The sequence below is a fragment of the Perkinsus marinus genome (genome assembly GCF_000006405.1).
Source record: "Perkinsus marinus ATCC 50983 genomic scaffold scf_1104296960410, whole genome shotgun sequence".
NCBI classification, from domain to species: domain Eukaryota; phylum Perkinsozoa; order Perkinsida; family Perkinsidae; genus Perkinsus; species Perkinsus marinus.
Window position 1 is genome coordinate 127842 of NW_003206160.1, and position 16643 is coordinate 144484.

At 50.4% G+C, this 16643-nt stretch overlaps 8 protein-coding genes across 8 annotated transcripts in view; 3 read left to right on the plus strand and 5 right to left on the minus strand.

Annotated features, from left to right (window-relative positions):
• Pmar_PMAR019665 (hypothetical protein) overlaps positions 1-305 on the minus strand; it is a gene marked incomplete at both ends in the record, with an annotated part of 454 nt that extends 149 nt beyond the window's left edge. The window contains 2 exons of the mRNA XM_002772769.1: positions 1-156; positions 218-305. Coding sequence (XP_002772815.1) covers positions 1-156; positions 218-305 — 244 coding nt within the window. The remainder of the gene's footprint in view (positions 157-217) is intronic.
• A 269-nt stretch (positions 306-574) lies between these two features.
• On the minus strand, positions 575-1084 carry Pmar_PMAR019666 (hypothetical protein; the record flags this gene model as incomplete). The annotated part of the gene is made up of 2 exons (XM_002772770.1): positions 575-681; positions 975-1084. Coding segments are annotated over 2 exons (217 nt in total), but the record flags the coding sequence as incomplete, so codon positions are not given.
• A 228-nt stretch (positions 1085-1312) lies between these two features.
• Pmar_PMAR019667 (hypothetical protein) lies at positions 1313-1529 on the minus strand (the record flags this gene model as incomplete). Its single annotated transcript, XM_002772771.1, has 2 exons — positions 1313-1380; positions 1428-1529. Coding segments are annotated over 2 exons (170 nt in total), but the record flags the coding sequence as incomplete, so codon positions are not given.
• A 50-nt stretch (positions 1530-1579) lies between these two features.
• Pmar_PMAR019668 (conserved hypothetical protein) lies at positions 1580-2776 on the minus strand (the record flags this gene model as incomplete). The annotated part of the gene is made up of 6 exons (XM_002772772.1): positions 1580-1738; positions 1781-1922; positions 1965-2078; positions 2128-2214; positions 2258-2411; positions 2698-2776. The coding sequence occupies 6 exons, from the start codon at positions 2774-2776 to the stop codon at positions 1580-1582; spliced, it is 735 nt and encodes a 244-aa protein (XP_002772818.1).
• Positions 2777-3266: 490 nt separating this feature from the next.
• Pmar_PMAR019669 (hypothetical protein) lies at positions 3267-5127 on the plus strand (the record flags this gene model as incomplete). The annotated part of the gene is made up of 10 exons (XM_002772773.1): positions 3267-3378; positions 3455-3513; positions 3556-3658; positions 3709-3826; positions 3891-4021; positions 4073-4154; positions 4445-4569; positions 4615-4697; positions 4765-4860; positions 4909-5127. 10 exons carry the CDS (start codon positions 3267-3269, stop codon positions 5125-5127), a joined length of 1128 nt encoding a protein of 375 aa, XP_002772819.1.
• A 987-nt stretch (positions 5128-6114) lies between these two features.
• Pmar_PMAR019670 (signal recognition particle 54 kDa protein 2) lies at positions 6115-8725 on the plus strand (the record flags this gene model as incomplete). Its single annotated transcript, XM_002772774.1, has 13 exons — positions 6115-6266; positions 6344-6455; positions 6506-6609; positions 6660-6722; positions 6770-6895; positions 6944-7030; positions 7351-7433; positions 7491-7598; positions 7646-7741; positions 7785-7940; positions 7993-8158; positions 8251-8378; positions 8580-8725. The coding sequence occupies 13 exons, from the start codon at positions 6115-6117 to the stop codon at positions 8723-8725; spliced, it is 1527 nt and encodes a 508-aa protein (XP_002772820.1).
• Positions 8726-9028: 303 nt separating this feature from the next.
• Pmar_PMAR019671 (hypothetical protein) lies at positions 9029-15910 on the plus strand (the record flags this gene model as incomplete). Its single annotated transcript, XM_002772775.1, has 33 exons — positions 9029-9100; positions 9152-9265; positions 9314-9499; positions 9546-9686; positions 9730-9918; positions 9973-10071; positions 10148-10312; positions 10354-10476; positions 10675-10851; positions 10955-11059; positions 11139-11235; positions 11292-11437; positions 11488-11601; positions 11649-11774; positions 11822-11896; positions 11988-12113; positions 12316-12411; positions 12487-12597; positions 13182-13307; positions 13384-13461; positions 13504-13617; positions 13659-13772; positions 13823-13897; positions 13961-14041; positions 14088-14171; positions 14214-14390; positions 14435-14506; positions 14560-14694; positions 14738-14944; positions 14994-15113; positions 15164-15373; positions 15425-15571; positions 15620-15910. The coding sequence occupies 33 exons, from the start codon at positions 9029-9031 to the stop codon at positions 15908-15910; spliced, it is 4293 nt and encodes a 1430-aa protein (XP_002772821.1).
• A 278-nt stretch (positions 15911-16188) lies between these two features.
• On the minus strand, positions 16189-16546 carry Pmar_PMAR019673 (hypothetical protein; the record flags this gene model as incomplete). The annotated part of the gene is made up of 2 exons (XM_002772776.1): positions 16189-16444; positions 16512-16546. The coding sequence occupies 2 exons, from the start codon at positions 16544-16546 to the stop codon at positions 16189-16191; spliced, it is 291 nt and encodes a 96-aa protein (XP_002772822.1).
• Between the last annotated feature and the right edge of the window lie 97 nt (positions 16547-16643).

Genomic DNA, 16643 nt, shown 5'->3' on the forward strand with positions numbered 1-16643 from the left:
GATCCTCCTCAATCTCCATTCTCTTCTCGCTTTCACTGATACAGCGTATCAAACTGGCCGAGTCTTGCACGATAGAGTCCAGCGAAGTCTCAAGGACCATCACTCGCGTTAGAGCACTACGGCATGCCTCCGACAGCAGCTGGTAAGTAGCGATCTCTAATGCGAACTTGCTAGATGCTGCAGGTCTCAGGGCCTTCCTCACACATTTAAGCACCACCCTCGGTATAGGAGATGCACCAGAAATCAAAAACGTTGAGGTGAGTAATCTCCGACATCGATTGGACATTCCGTTCGTTTGGTCCCATGCTGCGATCTGAATCTCAGCCCCCAAGGGTGCTTGGCCCGACTTCGGTAAACCTTGGGTTGCTGCTAAACTTGCCGACCCCTGCGACTCCAAGGACAAGGTGTCGCCGACTTCTATATCAGAGGATGCAACCAATTTCAGCCGTCCATCTCTTTCAGTCACTCGGACATTCCCTCTTGACTCGCGTCCGCGAATGAGCTGAGATCCCGGCAATAGAGCCCATCTGAGATTGACAAGATCACGGAACTGCTATGGCAGCTGCTCCAGTACGTTCCATAGCCGAGGCGGAAGCTATCGCTGATGACGGCTGCCCTTATCCACAGGTCATCATCTGCTGACGCTGATGATGATGGACCCAATTGAGCTTCCTCAACAACCTACAATGCGTTTATTACAGCAAGAAGTAGATCCTCAATATTATCGACAGAGTAACAATCCTCTCCTACATGCACTAGTGGTAGGTGAATCACCCGAACCAGGGTAAAATAACATATCAAATACGCCGCTAGAGTACACTGCTGGCTGCCTAAATTTCTCCTAACGTGGCTAATCTAGCAGTGATGTGACACTATCATTCCCCTACGTGGTGACACAAGGATATCCAATGGAGCCATGATATATCGAGGGATCACGAGATCATAACAACTGATAGTCTAGTCGCCCTCACTACCTCTCTGTATATGGAAGGACTGATCGCCTTTAAGGCTTCCGCTAAAGTACCGTTCACGTCATGTAGTATCGAGCTTGCACTCCTCAGTGGTGCGTTTTCTCGAGCCTCATCTGAGTAGGCCGCCCAGAGCCCCTCAAAACCCAACTGCTGTAATTCCCGCAGACTATCCAAGATCTGCCGCAGGGAGCCACGCAATAAGGCTTCCTTGGGATACTCGAACAGAGGTATGCCATGCGGCAGTGCTGTTAGAGCCACCAGCGCTTCACCTGACTCTACTAGTCCCACCAAAGTTGACAATATCCCCTCGTCTATCAGACTAGCGTAAAGGCGAGTCTGACTTGTGTCCAGTATGACTGGCTCTGGGGAATGCATAGGCTCGGGTCGAATCGGATGGTTTGACCATTGCCTGAATAATAGTGACCTTGAACGACATAGTAGTAGTGATATCTCCACCTGAATTTCCTTATATACTGTACATCAAGCTTGTTCCAGTCAACTGCACCCCACCAGGCTTTTATATACGCCTCAACATCAGCACCATGGCTCTCTATGTATCTGGACAGTCCTCTTCTATTACAGTCGACGACCAGCAGCAGCGGCGAGTACTACGCATGCTCCCAAAGATCGACGTTGAAAATGGCGTAAATTTGGTCACCATGGATGCCATCATAATCATGAGACGTTATCACGGAGAGTCCTTCCGGAAGGCTAAGTAACCAAACCCAACCGTATCCATCCAGCGAGAGAGCAGCCTCTAAAAGTTCCTGAGGTGTGGTATGTGAAGCGGCCATCGGCTGTGCACTCACCTCAAACAGTTCCTTCATACCGCCAAACGCGTTGGTGATATCCTGGACGAGTAGTGAACTTTCGAGAGAGAGAGGCTCCTCAAAATCGTCGTACATGCCTGTTGCCCGAAGGCAGTTGAAATAGATCTCATGATAGATGTAACTGGGAAGTTCTCTACACTCAGTCACTCGCCGCTGGCACTACCTGTTTCCATAGTATACTAGTTTATCGCATAGAGGGAGAGGAATCTCCTCAGACAGGATGTTTTCGTATTCACAGAAGTAGAGAAGTGCATCGAAACCCATGTGACGGACGTGCCTGCATGCTCAAGCGTGTTTTAGGTTCGGATCGTGCCGTCGCTGCCTACGTTGGGAGGTTGGGTAGCAATGATAGTTGTCTTAATCCTGTATTGAATCTCGCCGTGTCTCGGCCGCATATGGATCGATAATGGTAACTGTACCAAGGACTAGTACTGTGAGTCCCTGTGGTGTGCGTACCTCAGCGCCTTGGGCTGGACTAGAGGGAAGAAGTTGGCGTAGGTTGAGAACGGCACATCAAAAAGGGGGACGTGTCTGGCTCCTTGAGTCGGTGATGAGAGTAGTAGGGAGATTAATAGGTCTCGGAGGAGGAGGGAATACAGAAACATGAAACCTACAATTGGGGATATCGCGTCGCGACTGTGAAAATGGTAAACATAACTCATTTTTGCAACGGAGCGGTGCTTGCATGTAACGGACTCGACACCGGTGCTAGGTTCCCAGAAATTCATCTCTGGGGACAAGTCAAAGCGAATCTCTCGTCGTAAGTCATCCCTTCGCCAAGGACCTCGAACATTGCAACTTCACCTCGTCTGCATCCCTGCTGCACAGTGATTGGAATCAACGACCCGGTGTGCTTTGAGGTCAATACCCGCTGGATGTCTTCTCCCCATCCTTACAATCAACACGCGTAGTGAATTTGGTAAGAGCGTGGTCAGCGCTATACCTCCTATCCCGATGGAGCAATACGATCGTCATAGTGACACTGCGTGTATTGGCCTCGAACCATAATTGTGGTAGAACCGTTGCATTGCGTTCGAACGAGTCGACTCCTGTGAGACCTTGGCAACTGAAGGCTCTCAGTAACCGTTGACATAGGGGACTCACTTGAAAAGAGTTTCTCAGGCCGATGATATTGTCTTCGCAGCTCTTGTTATTGCTGCCTGCAACTGCCGGCAACGGACTGTACTAGAAGGTTCCCAACAGTTTGCACAATCCAGTCTAGCATGCTTCGAGATACAGTGGTGGCGTTGATTTGTTAGAGTGATAAATCAAGTGGGGAAGGAGGATGATCTCTCTCGAGAAACATCCCATGTGATCGGCGCTCGCGACGGTACAGGGTTGTTTTAAAATGACAGTGATAAGCCCTCGGCAACGATCGGCAAGCAGGTTGACTGAAGGGAATGACCCAGGTAGTAGAGAGGGATGGCGGTGTGAGATGGGCTGGGGGGAGGGAGGGAGTTCGTTCATGTCAGCGGCTGCTGCTGCATACAGTCGACTGCTGGAGAACTTCATGTCCCCGGACTTCGATGTGGCTGAGTTTGTACGAGAGATGGTAGCTAACGCGGAGAGCAAAGGAAGTAGTTCGCCCAGTGGAGGTGATACCACACCGACAGTTGTTCTCGAAGCGTTGATACCTAGAAGTGATTGGTTTAGGTGCTACTCCTCGAAGAAGGAGCCAGTCAGCAGGTGGTGGAGCTGTTGGGGTGGGTACGGTAGTCGGTGGTGCTCCTACTCGAAGTGCTGGTCCATATCAGGCAGTGATAGCCCAGCTGGACCAAGCTATATTCACGGTAGATGAGCAGCTTCGTAGTAAAGTGGCAGATTGCTACGATCAGCTCTTGCTCAACGACACGACGGGTAGTTAGGGAGAGGCTCAGCAGGGGGAAGGGTTATGGTCGCGACTTCAGATCTGGACCGGGTGGACGGCGAGCTTAGGCAAGTCCGGGAGTCTGTCGCTGTACTGAGAGCCACGCTGGACAATGTACAGACTGAGGCATTGGCTCCGTTCAAAGTCATAAAGAGAAGGTAACACGACCGGGGATCGAACCATGGTCCTGTGGATGAGTTGTTCGAAATAGGAGTGTCTCAGGTTGGACACGCTGGAGAGAGCCCAAAAGGCAGCAGCTCTAGTGAGAAGTACTCAGAAGTTGCTCCTGGGAGTCCGGAAACTGAGGATGCAAATGCAAGCGGCTAACGCGGAAAGTGCATCAGCATTTGATGGTGACGACTCTCATCTGGAGTGACTGCGATGGCACTGATTCTTCATTCCAGGTCGGCCGAGCCTTGGGCCGCATTCTGCCAAAGCTGCTATCCTAGCTTATGGGCTCCAGATGTGTAGGACTTCTGTGGGAGGGTGTTGTCCGTGTCCTTACTCCTCCACTATAGGTCGGAATGACAATAATAGGAAAATCATTGTCATTTGAGCTTGTGAGATTTCCCACCTCTGAGCTCCCCTTGTATCAGCTTATCTCGGGAGGGAGTAGTTCACGTCAATCAGCTGGTTGCTCTATTCAGCATTGTCAATGGAAGCGGACACTCTCGCACGACTACCTGCGATATCCAAGGAGGTTGCCTTTATTCACCACAGTTCGTCATTACTACGGAAACAAGCCTCGGAGGTAGTAGCATTAGCTCGGATCTCAGCCCTCGACAGTTGACGGTCGGCTTTTGCTCCCAGGCTTTGATGGTCGGCTTGAAGCCCGACTTTGGCTCACCTGTGAAACAGCGGGCCGTTTTAATGTCTGCTGTGCAAGTCCTCTTCGAGCTCGGTAGAATTCAAAGTCCCTCACGAGTCTCGCTTACGCTCCTTTCAGGCTGCCTCCCTACGGAAGGTAGAGCGTGTGCTGCTGCAGTGGTATCGAATGTGGACGCGTTCGCCCTGCAGGTGCCGGAAGAGGTGCTGACGGGTTTACGGCTTGCAATCCATACACACGCGCTGAGGTGTTGTTACTCGTCTTGTTCAGAACTCTGCTCAAGGAGATATAGTCAACTTGGAGCAGTTTTGGAGAGTAGCTGAAAAACTGGGCGAGGCCATTGTACTTTTTGGGAGGCCCGTCGAGGTAAAGTTGGTATCTTAGGAGATGATTCTTAAGATAGTCTTCGCTCAGATGCTCGATGAACTGGTACGGCTCGGCGTTGACCCACTTACGCAGAAGCCCTTCATGTCGTCATTCCAAGAGGCCGAGGCTGAGCCTATCTCACGAGCTGCATGGGAAGCTGTTGCCGATGGACTTGCAGTTAAACGCCTGAAGCATGCCCACACGACGAATCGGAATCTGCGAGCGGGGAAGGCAAGTCATCTCAGTGTTCTCTCGTCGATCCAATGAATGGACATAGTTGTTACGTTGTGTTACTCATCGTCCCTGCAGGTGGATCTCAACCGGCTGCGTGCCGTGGTTATTGTGGAGCCTTATGAGCGTCTTCATGGGAATACTCGAACAGCGAAAGTCAGAGGGACTCGGTCGCAGTCAGAAGGACCCGCCGGCAACGATGCGTATTTTTGTTCAATGGAAAAGGCGTTGGGAATAGCAACTGCGTCGCCCAAGTGATTTACTGTTCTGACCGAATTCTCTTGTGTTGACCTAAATGAGCTGAAGGTCTGTTGGGTGGTCATGCGATATTTACGTGAGAGTCAGGGCGTCTTTGCTATGGCTTTGTAGCTCTTGTTGGGCGACACTGGCATCAACAATTAGGAGCTAAAGTTGGCAAGTACACCATCCGGGGTTTGAACCAGCGACCTTCAGGACTTCAGGACTTCAGATGGACTGTTATATCGGCATTAATGACAGTCTGGAACGGCGGGGATTGCTGGTGTTTGAATGTGACTCTGGTATCACTGAGATGACCTTTTTCATTTCACTGGCGATCATCTTCTGTTCGGATGGCATTAATGCCAAATTAGTTCGGATGACTGCCGGACAGAGCGATCAGTGATGGGGTAGCCAGGGGATATGCGCCGGATTAGTTCTGCTGCTCCATCACACATGCTTATCTATGGCCCATGGACCATGGGGTCCTCTTCGAAGAGGAAACCTTATGGATGAACATGTGTTTGATAGTTTGAGACTAGAACTGTCTGTGCATGGGGAATTCGTCTTGCCCATCAGAACATAATAAAACTACTTCCTATTAGCTCTGGAGCTTTCACAGTCTATTCTCGAGTGATGATTAACTGTATAAGCCAGCAAGAGCCGGCCACTATTTGAAGGCACAGCCATGCAGCTATTCGAGTGTTCGTCTGGTTAAAGGGAGGAGGAAAGTTCCTGAGTTTCACAGGAACTGCCGTACGCAGATTTTTTGGTCATTTTTCTCCAATGGTCCTCAACGACTTGAGCAGCCAACTGACCTCAGCGCTGCGCTCGTTGCAGAAGGCGGCTTCTTCACTCAATGAGGAGGATGACGAGCCGTTGGAGGAGTGCCTGAAGGAGATCGCTAAAGCTCTGCTCCAGGCTGATGTGAATGTCAAGTGAGACCACCTTCCTTACCGGCTCTCCCCTGAACTCGATATCTATCAGTATCTGGGAAACTGTTTCTGCGATGAAGGTACGTCTCGAAGCTGCGGCAGAGTATTAGAACACAGATGAAGCTCTACGAGGGCGCGGCGATTAATCGGCATAAGACTGTGCGCAAACTCGTTTTCGATGAGCTTGTTAAAGTGGGAAACTTCCGAGAATTATCAAATCTGTACGACGATGTCACTTCCAGTTACTAACGCCTTCTAGGGCACCTCGGACACTCACTAAGGGCCGGTCCAATGTAGTTATGTTCGTCGGTCTGCAGGGCAGTGGCAAGACAACATCATGCACTAAGTGAAATTCACAACCTTCAGATTAACTATTTGAACTATCAGCCGTATTAGATACGCCCTGTACTACCAACGACGAGGATGGAAGGTGGCGCTAGTCTGTGCTGATACATTTAGGTGGGCTACAGGACCATCGTGGACTGGATGTAGTGAAGCCATCTCAGAGCTGGGGCGTTCGATCAACTGAGGCAGAACGCGACTAAAGCTCTTATCCCCTTCTATGGCAGCCATACTATAACAGACCCGGTACAGGTGGCTTCAGAAGGTGTGGAGCTTTTCAAAGAGGAGCGGTAAGGTCGCGACTGGTTCGGTATTATAATACGTCATCCAATCCCAAGATACGACCTTATCATTGTCGACACTTCAGGGCGGCATAAGCAAGAGTTGGCACTGTTCGATGAGATGAAACAGGTGAGGCAATGGGGGTTAGGAAATGTCGTGGGAATACGGTGTGTGCCGCCACTGCTAGTATGCAAGTCTTGCGATAAGTCTCAAGTGCAAAAAACTATCGTAATTGATGAGTAGACTACGGGTGATTGCTATTCAGCTGAGTCGATACTCTTCGCCGTCTCCTCTCGATCATTGTATACACATCGTTGGGTTGTGAGGGGATCATCGGAATGCGACTATTAAATTGACTCGAATACAGCTACTCCACAAACGGGTATACTATTGGCACACTTCTCGTGGTGATCAATCGCTGCGAGTCACCGGTCTCGCACAGCTTTCGTCGATCAGGTGTCAGAAGCGGTGAAGCTGATGATGTGATATTCGTGATGGACTCCCATATTGGCCAGGCTTGCAGCGCTCAGGCAGCAGCCTTCTCGAGTACAAATCCCCCCCATCACTTCCGGAAATTGTGTGTTTCGAGCGCGCTGTGATCAGATGCGGTGGATGTTGGGTCGGTCATCATCACCAAGCTGGATGGACATGCGAAGGGTGGTGGCGCTTTATCGGCTGTAGCTGCCACAGACTCTCCCATTATATTCATCGGTTAAGTCGTGAATGTCCATCATGCCTTCGTACGCTCTGCTTGTTAGGTACTGGTGAGCATCTCGATGACTTCGAAAGGTTCGAAGTGAAGGGCTTCGTTGGGCGGTTACTGGGAATGGGTGACTTGGCCGGTTTAGCAGATAGTAAGTGCCTCTGTGGTGTATTTCGAATGCCACTTTCATTCAGGCATTGCCAACGCTGTTGACATCGACGAGCAGAAGAAGACGATGGAGCGACTCCAGGCGGGTAAGGCGTTCACTCTGCGAGATCTGTATTCACAGCTGCAAGCGGTGATGAACATGGGATCCATGTCGAAGATGCTGAGCATGTTACCGGGCATGGGTAACATGCTGGATGCCCAATTATGTGGCGGTGTATACCTTTATGGGCTCAGGCGGCAGTAGTCTTCCTACGATGTCCGATGAAGCTTCAGTGAAGCGCATCAAGCGGTTCTTGGTTATGATGGACTCGTTGACAGCAGCTGAAATGGACTCAGCGAAGCCGATCACTGAAGGCACGAGGATAATGAGGATATCGAGAGGCAGCGGCAGCCATCCCTAGTAAGTGTCTATGTGCAGTGAATACTGCTGTTGGCGTTCAACAAGGCCCAAGTGGGGTAAGCACATCAGTGATTGCAGTTTTGTGGTTTCAGTGCCGTCATCGAATTGATAGAAGAGCATAAGAAGATGCAGAAGATGCTACAACGTATGGGGAAGACAGGTCTCCTCTCGAAGGCTGGAGACCTTACCAACATGGTACGGAATCCGCAACAAGTGATAAGTAAGGTCAGCATTCTACCGTCCTGTGGGATATTACTTTGTATTGCTTCCACTCGACGTGGAATCGACGTGGAATCGACGTGGAATCGACGTGGAATGCATGTGGGACCTAGAATCACTAATTTGGTCCTCCTAGGAACGCTCCGCTGTTCTCTCAGCACTTTAGTATCGGTAGTTGGGTCGGCGAGATTTGAATTGTCAGGTAAGTTGAAAGCGTCCGTAGATCACGATACATTAGCGAAAATGGGCGGAGCGGAGAACTTTTTTAGTATGATGAAAGAGATGGAGCAGAATGAGGAAATGCAGGCCTTATCTAAGAAGCTGTCTAGTGGCAGCAAAAAGAGATAAGGGGACCATGAGCAATGGTATTGACCATGATTCTCCACTTCGATGAGAATGATGGTGAAAAGTTGAGTACTTGCAAGATTAGCAAGATGCGCAAGATGTTTGCTCTATTCCGTGTATTCAGCGCAGTTGAGCTGTCTCGTTTGTCAATATCATCGCACGGCAACTCCTGCCCACGGTGGACGCGGGACTAGTGCACGAAAAATCGTGCTGATTTGTCAACAGTGTGAAAGTGACTCCTTCAGTTTGCCCCAGGAATTAGTCGCCAACTGAATGCGGAAGCTTCTAATGGGATCCGTAAACTCTATGCTGATCATTATTGGGAGCCTCCTCTTCGTTGCTGTAGGTGGGCATGAGGAAAGCCCTCCACAAGACAAGGTATGAAGCCACGAAGTGGTGGAAGAGTGGTATGAGTTTTGCCACCCTCAGGCTGCCGACGCCCTTACCGATCTATGTGGCGGCATCGTGATAAAGGGGAAGCGCTTGACGAAGAGTCACTTGGCTAAGGCGACCTCAGCTCGGGACTATCCCTATACTCTCTGGGTAACTTCGGATCACGCTGGTGGTCTCGAGACACTTCCATTAATGCAGACCATCGGGGACGACCGTGGGACATTTACGAAGCACTCCTGTGAACGAGTGAGGAGCTCCCCAAGAAGGAACAAGGAACTGCAATACGAAGTGCTCACTAGATGCGACGGGTTACCTACGACGCTATATTTCCCCGACGAGGAGGCCGCTGTGGACTTCGCCGTGCAGTGGGGTCATCTCGAAGCGGTATAATGGCGAGTCATTAGCTTCGTTGTTTGATTGCCTTTCTCAGTATGAAGTGGATGCGACCGTTTTGAGGGAGGGACGTGTCGCGAAGAACCCCTTCTCGCGGTTTGCTCTGTTCAAGAAAAAGCTGACGGCTGCTCATGTTAACTTTGGCAAAAATTGGAAAGCAGTGAAGAGATATCTCAAGGTAGCTCCACCGGCTCGTGAGTTTGAGTAATGTGGATGTTCAGATCGGCAGCAAGACGTATGCGTACTGTGAACAAGTGACTTCTGGTCCTACTAGTTACAGCGATAACTGGAAGCTCCGGGTCACTTGTACCAAGGAGAACTCAAAAAAGACGAAGACTTTCGATATAGAGTTCCTAAGCAAAGATAGTGCGATGAGTTTCGCTACTATATGGGGAGGCTATACGACTGAGGTGGGCAATTTCGTGGCGCCGTGACGGTGAGTGGCTCGAAGTTTCCTTGTTGAGGTACCGATGTCGGCGAGGATGGTCGGGGGGTCGAACATCAAGGCCGCTGAGATCCTCGTCAGCCCTTCCACGGGACGCGCCAGGAAGAGAATTCTCCGCGTAAGTCTCGTCGGGTGCCTCGGCCCTTCACTAATTGCATAAAAATGCGATGGCTAGGATTTGAACCGTGTTTCAGCTCCAGGACAACAAAGCAAGAATCTGCCGTGCCGTCAATGACGTCATCTACAAGGGTGATGCTGCTGACGTCGTAGTGGTATGCGACAAACAGCTGCATACCATACCGTTCGATGCCTATCAACGTGCCGAGAGATTTGCTGCTGTTTGGGGCGGCTTCAAGAAGGTTCGTCTATCCTCCTTGTGGTCCAGTCACGGGTCTTTCAGGTCGATGAAGATGTCGTCGGGAAATGTTCTAAGATGGAGATAGCTGGACAAGCCGATACTATCGCTAGAGCGACATCAGACGTCGTGTCCCTGGGGAGGAAGATCGCTTCTGGACGTCTCGAGGTAGGTATGCGCTCTGATCATAGAACGTAAACTTCTATTCCCGATCATATGGATCACGGCGACATATCGTAATTCATATAGCTATAGTTCAACTGAGCCTACCGCTCTGTCGGTTTTCACCTCGCTTGAAAGTGCATCCTTTGGGAAGATCCCCTCGGGGATGGGTTATGCTACCAGTGAGTTTTCTTTTACTCTCAGACTAGTGAAGGCTCGATGCTCCGTTGTGCACGTGTGAACGAGCCGGTATCATATGAAGGAGGCATTGATAAGTACGTAGTTAAGACCAAGTGCCAGGACCGCACCACAAGGATCATTTGCGATGACGAGGATGCTGCATGGAGATTCTCGGCCCAGTGGTCACATTTCCGGGCGGGGGTGAGTCTCGCAGCGGCACGATGTAGATCGCTTCCATTTGTTCGATCTTCCAACGCTCGGGTGTCTTGAAATCCAGCCTCGTCACTGGTCCTCATCGGGATAGGTCTCTACCAATCTCGGCCTAGTGAGTGCCTCTACTCGCGTCGACCTCCACCACAACGGTAAACACTTTCTGTTCACCCTCACTGCAGCCAACGTCGAGAGCCATGTGAGCTCGTCGAGTGTTCGGATGCGCTGGCTCGGGGTAAAACCTCTCTTAGTCGTTCCTTCCTAACCTCTCTCCTTAGCTCCGCTATGCTGGCACCTCCACTAAGGACGATCGAGATTTATCCCGTAAATGGTTCGTGTGTTCGAAGGTTAAGACTATTAAAGAAACTGATAACGGTGAGACCGGCTTCCTCTACCTGACTGGTCGGGGGAGGATCCGTTCTGCTATTCAGGCGAGTTCCATGTCGTTACCACGTGCGGTCTTTCACTCCGCAATCGCATCCCGAGTCCTGAGGATAGTAACGACGAAGTTGAAGTTGTCTTCGCCAAAAGAGAACAGGCACAAGAGTTCGCCTCGCAGTGGGGCCAATACAATCCAGTGGGTCCACCCTGCATTCGTGATCATATCGCTCATTAACATCACTCCAGATGAATGCCCACGATGTCGGAGTGATTTACTCGGCGGAGCCTATGGCGGGTGTGGTCGCGGCTGGCTATTACCGCGATACGTTCTCCGGGAAGTTGTCGGGCAGGGTGCTCACGGTGAGAGAGTACGGCTAGTGAGCCGCCGATTCAAGTTACCTTCCCAGACACGCGACGCTGCCTTTGAATGCGGTGCGGTATCGGCCATGGAACAGCAGATCGATGGTGATGTTCACCTCCGAACCGAGTGTTCAGGGGAGCGGAAGACGACAGAAAAGCTCAGCTCGGCTGACGTAGGATTATTTACTGTTCAATATGATGATGGTCTTTTCATTCACAGACCACACTGGTGTTGAAGCGTGCTGAGACAGCGGTGAAGTGGGCTGTGAGATGGGGAGATATTGCCAAATCCGAGGTATGTTGATACTGTAACGCTCGATGATTCACTCCTTATTTCCATGGTTTAATTAATCTCTGTGATGTAGCTCACACTACTGGGTTATCAGATCTACATGTCCTCCGATATGGTATCTGATTCTACTGCGAGCGTGCAGGACCAGGTCACAGGCACTGTGAATGTTGCTAAGTTGGTATATGCCTCCACGGGAGCTCTACAGACTAGGGTTATCGAGGTGAGATAGACTACAGCCTATCTAATTCGCATGCATATCACTTCAGATCAATGATGACAGTGGCAAAGCTTTCGTCTATAATTGTGAGGGCGTCTCCTCGGACATAACTTCACAAGGAACTTCCTACAATGTCCAGGCAAGGTTTCCCCGTCTCGCCTTTCGTCATACCTAACGCAATATCTCATAGGGGATCACATCTTAGGTCCTATGTGGAAGCACCATTGTACGTGTTACCTTTCCGAGCCAAGAACTTGGAATCGCTTTCGCTCGATATTTCGGCGGCATGCAAAACGCTAATGTGAGTCACTAGGCTATCCTTGAACCACTGTCTCGCTCCTTCGTCATGAGATCATTTTTTAATCATGTCACGCAGATTGAATCTGATGCGGGGTTCATCGGCTCGTGTCCGAGCGCCGTCATTGGAACTGGTGGCGTTCACGATCTCAAACATGCTCGGCTACGCAAAGAGACAGGGACCGGCGAAGTGAAGAGGATTTTAGTTGTGAGGAGCATCCAAACCAGTTTGAATTTTCCGTCACGCGTATGTGAAAGGTCCGCGGAGAAGAGAAGGAACTCAGCTGCTCGAATGTTGTGAAACCTCCGCAGTTTGATGACGGTGTGTACAAGATATCAGTTGTTTGTGAAACGAAGCCTGTCACAATCACTTGCACGGACTCTGACCCAGCCGTGCTACTCGCGACTAGCTGGGGTGCATACCCCCGCGCTGAGGTTGGTTTCGGAAACAGCGGATGGTCGTTGACTGCATACGATGTTTCTACTTAGTTCGGGGTTGAGCTTCCCTCTGGAGTGTGTTCGAACGCCCGTCTCGGAAACGACGAGGGTTGGACTGTAATGGAACAGACTGTAACTATGACAGGAGATAGCAGGAGCTTCGTGGTGAGTCTAGGCAAAAAGATTGAAAAATGCTTCGAACAAGCCGGACTTGATCTACATATATTATAGCTCCGGTGGCTCAATCGGATAGAGCGTTGGACTTCTAATCCAAAGGTTGCGGGTTCAAGTCCCGCCCGGAGTATTTTCTGTCTCCATTGCACACTGAAATTCCAGGTTGTCAAGGCTGGGGCTTCCACCCGAATCAACTGCGATGGGCTGCAGCAGAACCCACGTGTCGGATCCGATGGAGTGGAAATATCTATCAGCTGCTATGAGGAAACTTCGGGAACACCTAAGAAGGTGAGATTTGAGAGACGTTGATGGTGATCTTGACGTTGTGTGATGGCTGATCCATTGCTTGGTATCGATCCTTCAGTTAGAACTCCTCTGCGATACTCCATCCGATGCTGTCAGTGTCTGCAAGGGCCCTCTATTTGAGAAACAGGACGCTGTGGTAAGTCCCGACGTATCGTTCCCTGCGGTTATCTACCATCAGGTGGAGGTCAGCAGCAGAGTCCGCAGTGCATGCGACGTCGTAACGATATCCGGTCAGTCATCTCCGATGCGCCTGACATCAGCGAGCATACAGGACTCGGCTGTGGTCGTTGATGTAAGATGTCGCTTTGCTCTTGCCCTCCCATCTCTACTTAGATCGCTGGCGCCGACGAGTCGAACACCAGACGGGTTTCTTGCACACACTTCTTCGGTTCTCCCGAGGTCACTGATCATCAAACCCTCGTACTCCACGCCCAGTGCGGAGAGGAGGTCAGTCATGTGAAGCCATGCAGATCCTTACTGTCTTCCACTCCTCGCAGGTGTTGAACTTCGAATGTAAAGACACAGCAGCTGCGCTACAACTCGCTGCATTCGGACAGATCGACCAGCCAGCAGTAGGTTACTCGGAAACGCACAGAACGTGTGACAGCCTATGGGAACCACCACCCTCATTGTAGATCGCCCTCCAGCAAGGAGTGATCAACTCTTGTGCGGAAGTGAGACAGGAAGGCATCTCGAATGCATTCTCTCTATCGAAGGTGACACGTGAATAGTCCTACTTAGAGTGATAAGTTTGGCTAGTAGGCAACATACAGACCAAGCTTCGCGAAGAGCTCTGGGTACTCCCTTATGTCGGGCTCGGGACAGGACCTGAAACGATGGCTAACGGTATGGCGACTGTCTTACTTAGCGTTATGCTGGTCTCGGTAGGTTACTTTGAGAAATGATGATGAGCCCAGTTACGAAGACTCGCACTACTTACTTTCCTGCAGCGCTGTGAGCTCTATGCCAGAGCCCTATTCTGCCCTCGATAGAAATGCTGACAAATACAAAGTCTCCGTAGAGTGTGACAATGCTGAAGGAATGAGCGGGAACACCAAAGTGGAGGTAAACCCTGAAGCTAGTGATACTGTTGCAGAAAGTGGCTCCAGGTCTTGTGCGACGACTCCCAGAGTGCCTTGCAGCTTTCCACGATGTGGGGATCTCTGGAGAGCACACAGATGGTAGGCGGCTTCTCTATGGTTGTCGGTTATCCTGTTACATCTTCTATCCATAGGCGAGTATAGAACTAACGAGCCTACACACTCAATTGAAAGCAGCATGGCTCGACGCTGCGAAAGTGGATTCCAACAAGGTTCATATGTTCGTCGCGAATCCAGATGGCGAACATGAGGAGGGAAGCATTCTCCAAGTAGGTTGAGAATCAGTTTGATGAAGAGACTCCTCATTTTCAGATTGGTTCGAGCTCTTATAAATGCGACCCGAAGGCGCCCCACCGCGTTTACTTCAAGCAGTTCTTCTATTACGTTACTATGCGCTGTAACGAGTTATCGGCGGATAAGATGACCTTGGGAGACTCCCATAAGGTGACGCTCATTGCCAGCAGTGAAGAGGGAGCCCTCACCATGGCGCGAGCTTTTGCCAAGTTGCCTGTTGACAAGGTGAGAGTCTTTGATCATCGCCGAACTCTTCGTGTCTCGCCTGTGATAGGTATGGATTGATCACACGTTATACTTCGCGGATGAGGAAGGAGACGCTACGCTTGGCGATACCCAAGCTGCTTTGACGGAGGCATACATAAAGGTCTTCCCGAGGGAGTACGTGCTCGATGTAAGTGCCATAGAGCGATGTGGCGAGACATAAAGTTGCTCGCTTATCAGTTCAGCGGCGCATTCCAGTACAGTTGTAACGAAGTCTCACAGGCCCCGAGGTACACAGCACGCAATAGGTATAAAGTTATGCTGACATGTGGTAAACGTGATGGTGATACTGAACCTGAACAAAAAGAGCAAGTCGTTACCGTCGCCTTCTCCACGCCTTCCAAGGCGATTGGTTTCTCCAACGCATTCGGGGGCTCATTATACCACGAGGTGAGAATATCTCAATCATTCGGATTGCATGCGGAATGCCCTGATGGTCAGGTGGATATCGATCCCACTATCATTCGTACTGTTGATTACATCTCGTCTACGCCCGAGCAGTATATGGGGAGAGGGGAGATATACCCACTCAAGAGGGCTACTGTGAGGTTTGACCTCAATGGTCATGTCACCTCTCGCCGCATCGAAGTAAGCTGGTGTCTTTGTATGGCCGTGATTTGATTTATTCTATGTCAGTTTTTACGCGCAGACCAGTTTTATGGCAGTGACACCGGCAAGCGCACTTATCATCCTGTGAAGTTCGACTGCGATGAGAAGCTCATGCAGGATCGCAAAGCTGATCAATCTGGTCGCATCGTCGCCGCGACACTAACGGCGACATGCGTAGAGACCTACAGTGGTTTCCACCAACAACGCGACGACAGGACGAAAGTTCTCATGTCTTTCCGAAGATCGCCTGACGCTGTCGAAACCTTCATGAGTTGGTGGCGCGGTAACTTCAGAACTCTTGATACTCGAGTGTCGTAGGCAAACGGCGCCGGGTTCCAAATGTCTTTAAATTAGTTGAATACTCATATGTGCGATTTGTGCTTTGGCAAGATGTTTATTCTACTTTGTGTAGTGTAACGAGATGCATGTTCATCAGTTGTTATGGATGACGATATGATTGTGTTTCTCAGTAGAGACGTTTGGCCCCTGAGTGTCACTCAAATACGAGCGCGACATGACGGAAGGGTATCTACGAAGAGGCTCAGTCTCAACTCCAACGTGACTTATGAACTATCAACACAACCAAGTGTGTGTCCTCATGCACCTCTGAAATCGTTCTCAACAGCAGCAGCTGTATCGTTCGTATGTCTGGGAATGCTAGGGGCAAACACGTCATCACTACCCGCAGATGGGGATGCAAATTTGATATTCACCGGCGGATGGATATAGAAGACCGCTCCCTTAGCGCATTTCTTGGCGGCCCGAGTAGCCAGCAAGTCTACTCCAGCACCATCCTCTTCAGTGTCAGCTGGAGGGTGTAGCACGTCGTTTGCCAAGCAACGAGCATACTCCCTGGATCGAAAATTATACCTGCAACGATGGTGACTCAAACGATCGGGAGCAACTAAAACTATTTCACCAATAGGGATTGAGGGTCTCGTCGTAGAAGAGCATCCATGGGGACAGCGGTTGTGACAGGGAAATATTTCTCTCTATTATCATGGTGAGGGGAGCGATGTTATTAGCAAAGAGCTTCTTCGAGTAAGCGGCC